Source organism: Euwallacea similis, chromosome 2 (assembly GCF_039881205.1).
Source record: "Euwallacea similis isolate ESF13 chromosome 2, ESF131.1, whole genome shotgun sequence".
NCBI lineage: Eukaryota > Metazoa > Arthropoda > Insecta > Coleoptera > Curculionidae > Euwallacea > Euwallacea similis.
Window position 1 is genome coordinate 7285659 of NC_089610.1, and position 7059 is coordinate 7292717.

The following is a 7059-nucleotide window of genomic DNA, read 5'->3' on the forward strand; positions in this document are numbered from 1 at the left end:
TAAAGTGATGCAACTGGTAACTGGACATTTATTGTACAGATGTTTTTCAAATGTGAGATTTAAGCCAGCCCCCGTATATGAAGATTTGTGTCTTTTATACTATAAACTTTAGGTACTCAGGAAATCCATCAGGCCTCGACAAAGCACGATAAAATTACAATTAAACACCCCATTAATACAGTTAATTATTTTTTCAGTTTTTCTTTTGAGCAAAAAAACTAGCACGCCAACGTGCCCATGGGATCCCAGGCAGGCAAAACTATAGGCTCCTGATTAAACACGTCCAACACTTCCTGAGATACGTACTTCTTGTCCACCACCACCTCGAAAGTGAATTCTTTAAACCAGTCAGCGGTCATCAATAAGTAGCCTTTTTCTCCCCTTTCCTCACCCCAGGAGTTTTCCACGCGAAGCTTCTCTACTTTACCTGTTTCCTGCAAAGAAAATCGTGATTTATAAAAAAAATATGAAAAAAGCAAGCACCTACGTCGGTATGCACAGCAGTAAAGACCATTGCATGGGTCATGGCACTTTCTCCATAGAGCAGACGATCTCCTTTACTCATGGTGGTTTGAATGTCCACTCCGAACAGAAGCGGGAAATTGTGACTGTGAAATAATATGCGTTCACTCAAAACAGAAAGTAAGACATTAGTATACAAGATGGGTAGGACGGAAACATAAAAAAATTATTGTTTCAAAAAAGTGCCAACATAGGCATAACAGGCGATTTACCCAATGAAATCCGCGAGTAACAAGTCCCTTTGAACTTTCAAATTCAAGTCGCAACATAAGATACCCATTTTCATATTTTTACCTTTTGAATCCAGTCTTCGTCAGAAACACATTATTCTAGCAGACCGACCGGTCAGTCGGTACCCAATAATACAATCCAACAAAAAAATAAAACTCACACATTCAAGTCCTGAATTCCAAGTTTTGGAGCCATGCGTTTGCTCACTTCGCAACCGAACCACACAGCTTCGCCTTCTTTTATACTTTTGGCGGTCAAATCCAGCAGCAGCTCCACCGGCTGATTATTGTAAATGCACCTTCTGCCGCCCACCATGTTGCCCAGACAGTCCACGGTATAGGCTTTACCGTAGTCGTTAGTTGATCTAGGATCGGTGACCAGACAAACCTGGGAATAAAGTCTAAGCAAAGATCTTTAAGTGGGTCCAACAATACCTTATCGTCAACATTAAACAAAGGTTTAATGTGGTCGTCATAAAATTCCTTGGGAGTCAAAGGACCCACGCTATGGAACGCCTTGTTTTTGTCATAATAGTTCCAAATAAAGGTTTCATTGGGAATGCCTAATCGAAAAGAGAAAAACAAGAATTAGCCTGTCTTGTAGTGAAATTTAAGCTAGAACTAACCCAAGCAAATTCCGACGATCCTATAAACATTGGTCATCTGCTCTTGGATGAGACTTTGCACGTCTCCATCGCTGCCTCCTTTTTGAATTAAGTCTCTTATGGCTTTTGCGTACTCTCGCAGCTGGATAAAATCATTTAGTAAATACAATGCAAATATTATACCTGTAAGATTTCGGTATCGTTATGAAAAGAAAAAAATAAAACAAAGCAAGTTTTGAGATACTCCTTTACTTGTCAAGAACCAAGCCGGAATGCCCCCCGATACATATGTCTTATCCACCCCCGAGCGCATCCCTCTTTTTTTAAGTGCATTGATAAGCCACATTCCAGGCTTTTTCCCACGATTCCCTGACCCATCATCAATTTTTCTCTCGCCTATGTTAAGGAATTCATAAACGACCCTCTATCGTTTTCTCACGCTTATCTTAGAAGTAATTTACGGCTAACCCCCATGTCATTCTCACATGGTATTACTTGATAATCTTAACATAAGCGAGGAATGCTGACATACCTTTATCTAAAGCAAACTTTCGAATTCCAATAAAGACTTATCAGTTAAACGCGACGCGTTATATTTAGAACTTAAAACGTGCAAATCTCGCAATAATTATTAAGCCACACGAAGCTGGTTGACGATATACAACCGCCATAAATTCTTTATAAACCAATAATTTCTATTGTATTTATAAAATCCTTGGGCTAACATGTTTATTACTCGAACTCACCTTACTCTTTAAGGCTTGATTCATTCTAGCGCTCGCTTCGCAGCTAAAAGACTCTGGAAAATTCTTCTTTGGCATTAGACCGTGTTTATTGATTAAGTTTACTATCATGTCCCATTGCCCTCCGTCACAAGTAGGATCCTATAGTCGAGCTTATTAAGGCATTTTTCTACAGTTTGTATATTAACTTACGTATAAAAGGAACGAAACAAGCCTGCCATCCACAGGCTCGTTTCTCCTAGCTGTCTCCACAACGTTATTCAAAAAGAAGTTGCACCGCTCTAGCTTGTCCCAGTAGAAGAGGTAACCCTGGGAAAACTCAAAATCCTCCAGATTGAAGTGCTTAATAACAGGTAAACGGATGACGTTCAGGGCCGCAAATAGCCAGCAACGACCTGAACTTTTCTGGTTAGTCATCGGTTTGGCTTCTGCTTCAATCTAAAATAAGGAAAATTGAAATATATAAAAAGTCGTGAGATGTGGAGTAACCTGGCGTTTCATTATTGCATTAAGAAATTTTAAGAATAACTTTATATAAAATTCAAAACTTTGCATCGCAACCTGAACTAAATCATTCAACCAGCACCACCATTTTGACAAGAAGATTGGATGAAATCCTCCAAAATTCCTCTTTTTAATCACTGAGGGATACTAGTTCAGTTAAATACCAGCAAGACAAACTTAATACATTTCTCTGAGCACACTCGGCATGTGAAGAACATTTGTGCTCCAATGTAAATGTCTAGGGTGTTTACTAATCGTCAGTTGAATTGGTCTTATGAAACACTGACATTCATATCTAAAGTGAATAGTGATTGTATACTTCAGAGACCAATTGGTGAGGCATCAGAGATACTCATCATCTTTGGAATCCATTAGGTTTTTTTTATCTTTTCTGAAACCAGTTCATAATAAATTGGGGCATTGTTTTGTGTTTTTTTGAGTGAGGACCTGTAAGTTTTCATGACACAAAAAAAATACTGATTCAATGTCTATTTCATCTCCACTTGAGACTTAGTTGCAGATATTACTTTAAGGAGCTGGATGGCACTCTTAGGAGTAATGATAGATTGATAATGAATTGATAAATAGAATGATAGAAGTAATGATAATTATTTAAAACATGTGAAAGTGGTTACTAAATGTGGGTGAGATTCAATAAACCATCCACCTCAACACAGATTTTTCGAGTAGAGTCTATACTATTGGGTAATAAATGCACATCAGTAATTGTCAGGGCCTTAGCAAAAAGTTAGTAGTTCTGTCTAATTCTGGAAAGAAGTAATTTAAAATCAAGCATTTATTTTCATTAAAATTGCTTTGTGATTTGATCTGTGAGTCACAAAATCAAATTATGATTTCTCTTGAAGTTTGGAACTACTATGTTAGGAATTAGCCATTATTATTACATGATGACCCTCTCACTGTACACTACACAGTGAAGAGAGTGAAGGACCTGCAGGTTGAGGCCATAAGGACAGCCATAGGCCTTTCTGCACATCTATGTGACTTTCATAGTGTTGCTGGAGATATGTCCATATCATAGCAGTTTAGAGTCCAGGAGGACTCATAGATTCTTGCATTTTAGTGTAATTTCTGAACCTAAACCAAATGGTTACTATGTTGCCAAACTATTCCATAAATCCTTATTTAAACTTCAAGTAATTAATATTCAATTATTATTTATTATTTAGTTCTGATTCTTTGTTTAAAAAGGAATTAAAGGGACTAGAAAAATATATGAAATTTATTGAAATAAATGAGTAAAACTGCTTTTTTATTCTCAAACACCCATAAGTGCTTAAAAAGACAATGCAATTTCATCAATTACAGGTAGCCCTCCTACAACACGGCATCCTATAACACGGTTTCGCTCTAACACAATAAGAAAATGCAACACTGTATTTCTCCAGCCGCGTCGAGGCTTGCTGTCTTAAAGATACAGTGTTGCGGAAAATACAGCAAACACTGGATGACGTAAACAGTTCTTGGCGATGGTTAATTCCCAATTTACATCGGGGAGACCCCGATTTATGTAGGGAATTCACCTCTGCAATAAAGTGCGATGCACTGGGTCAGTCGTATGAGGGTTTAGGATACGATTACATTTTATTTTTGAACTTAAGCAAGTAGTGAAACCAAGTGTGTTAAAGAGTAACTGTTTCGTCTTTGAGACTTAAGTTCCAGTCCCAAGCCATGTCCGATAAAGATAAAAAAACAACGTTTAAGAGGAAATTTATTTCTTTAGAAGTAAAGATACAAATCTTGGATCGTCTTTTAAAAGGAGAAAAAGCATCTCACATTGGAAAAAGTCTTAATTTGAATGAAGCAACAGTCCGAACTATTAAGAAAAATGAAAAAGAAATAAGAAGTGCAGTTGCTGCAGGATCTTCCACATACGCGAAATGTGCAGCTCGCCCCCGGGCGCCAATAATTGAGAAGATAGAAAAGGCACTCAGCATTTGGATTGATGATAACTGTCAAAAAAGAATTCCATTGGATGGTAATATCATTAAACAAAAAGCATTAAAAATTTACAAACACCTTAAAGAACATGGAGAATCCTCTGTCAACCCAGATTTTCTGGCAAGTAAAGGTTGGTTCGAAAAATTCAAAAAGCGTTTTGCAATTCATACCATAAGAATTCAAGGAGAATCTGCGTCGGCTGATCATGAAACTGCTAGAACGTTTCCAGAAAAAGTTCAAAACATTATAGAAGAGCAAGGATACACAGCAGATCAAGTTTTCAATGCCGACGAAACTGGGCTTTGGTGGAAAAAAATGCCCAATAGAACCTTTATATCGAAAAAAGAAAAAACTGCACCCGGATTTAAGGTGTCCAAAGATCGTCTAACGCTACTTTTGTGCAGTAATGCCTCGGGGGACTTTATGACAAAACCCTTGCTAGTTTATAGATCTTTAAATCCTCGTGCACTTAAAGGCGTGAATAAAAACACCTTAACGGTATATTGGAAAGCAAATCCAAAAGCTTGGGTAGCTGCAAATTTATTTAAAGATTGGTTTTTAAATTGTTTTGTGCCAAACGTTGAACTTTATTTACGGCAAAAGAATTTGAGCTTCAATGCGCTATTACTAATAGATAATGCTCCATGTCACCCACAAGATTTGAATCATCCCAATGTTAAAATATTGTTCCTACCACCTAACACTACTTCGTTACTCCAACCATTGAATCAAGGTAATATTTATACCTTTAAAACATATTACATAAGAAGAGCATTACAGTGGATTTTAGATGTAACCGATTCAAAATCAATTAATGTAATAGAAGCTTGGAAGACATTTTCAATCAAACACTGTATCGACATCATATCTTTGTCGCTGAAAGAACTGAAAACCTCAACGTTAAATGCGTGTTGGAAGAAGATATGGCCCTCTTCAGTTGAAATAGAAGACGTACCTGAATCGCCAGAAAATGAAATTGATAGCATATTAGAACTCGCCAAATCAATTGGAGGTGAAAGTTTTGTGGATATGGCTAATGAGGACGTTCAAGATTTATTAGTGGAAGAAGAAGTTGACGAAGCAGATGTGATGAGAATAGCATCCGAAGACGTAAATCAAATCAATTCTGAGGACACTAGTACTGATGAAGATTGTGAAGTTAATAATTTAACATTAAAAAAATTACAAGATAGTCTAAGCTTAGCTGAAAATCTCGAATTATTTTTCTTGAATGCAAACCCTTCCGCTGAAAGAAAACAAAAATTCAAAAGAGAGCTGCAAAACTGTCTAGCTCCATACCGACAAATTTACAATGGCCTTGTAAGAAGCAACAAGCAAAGCAAAATTACAGATTTTTTAAAGAGGAAAGCAGATGCAAGAACTTTAAATGAAGAAAAAAGTTCTGAAAGTGAAGGCGATATCATTCCACCGAAAAAACGTTCTCGGTTGATACTGAGCAGCGACGACGAAGAAATTTATTACATTAAAATAATATTTTTTGTTTTGTGTTGTACATATATTTGTTTTTAATAAGTTTTCGGAACGTAACCCCCCTTTATGTACTGACTCTGGTTCTCATACAACACGACATTTTCTAGGAACTTATCTACTGTGTTATAGGAGGGTTACCTATACTTATTTACCCAGACTTTTCTTGTTAGTTAAATTATTTCATTGATCAAACAATCTACAAATAAATATATGACAAATAGAATTGCACACATCTTGAATAAATAAATTCAAGGCTATATTTCCATATAATGCATTAGAGAGAAAAATACCACACAAAAAGCAATTACTTGAATCTGTATACTTATTAAACTCAAGTATCTAAGCTCAGCATATGTATATGGAGCTACTCCAGTATCTCAAGTGACCCCATTTACTCTCAAATTCATGTCAACTAGAAAATGAAACTAGCCTTACCTTGGTGTTAAATACATGCTGGGTATTCTCAACAACTTTCCGGCTGAGAGCTAGCTCAAACGGGTCCTGCTTGGTGCATACATTCTGGGCCAACAGGTTCTTATCTTCAGCAAGGAAAGCTTTTTTAAATTTATCAAACACTTCTTTGGTCAGAACACCTTTAATGAAAGAACTTACTTTAGACATGTCCACCCTTGGATAAATAGGTAAAAATTTGTGAAAAGAAGAAAAGGGTGGTTTTGGATATTTCCTAAACTTTAGAAATGTGTGTTTGGCGATAGATTGACAGTGACAGATGAGTTTTTATGTCCTTTTTGTTATTTTGTTAATAGAATTTGTTTGTATTAATAATTGGGGCATATTTACCTGATTTTGAAGACATTTTTCTTTACTATTTTGCACCAGCAAAAACACCAAAGCGCAGCGATAGGCGAACGTGATAGGTCTGTTCAAACTGCACTAAATCCCTCCACTATCTAGTTTAGAAACTCTGCTAGTTTATGAGATCTGATTTCACTTCTCAAAAATTAAAATTAGAATTCTTTGGCTTAGTCCCAACATACGTCT

At 36.5% G+C, this 7059-nt stretch overlaps 1 protein-coding gene across 2 annotated transcripts; it reads right to left on the reverse strand.

Moving 5' to 3' along the window:
• On the reverse strand, window positions 1-7053 carry LOC136419009 (bleomycin hydrolase). Of its 2 annotated transcripts, XM_066405204.1 has the most exons (9): window positions 6859-7053; window positions 6493-6650; window positions 2293-2538; window positions 2104-2241; window positions 1379-1499; window positions 1188-1315; window positions 914-1140; window positions 488-608; window positions 1-434 (listed from the first exon to the last, which is right to left on the reverse strand). In XM_066405204.1, exons 1-9 carry the CDS (start codon window positions 6872-6874, stop codon window positions 219-221), a joined length of 1371 nt encoding a protein of 456 aa, XP_066261301.1. In that variant the 5' UTR covers window positions 6875-7053; the 3' UTR covers window positions 1-218. The 2 variants fall into 2 exon arrangements, with proteins under 2 accessions (XP_066261301.1, XP_066261298.1); XM_066405201.1 differs by lacking the exon at window positions 6859-7053 and having other exon boundaries at window positions 6493-6758.
• Window positions 7054-7059: the final 6 nt, after the last annotated feature.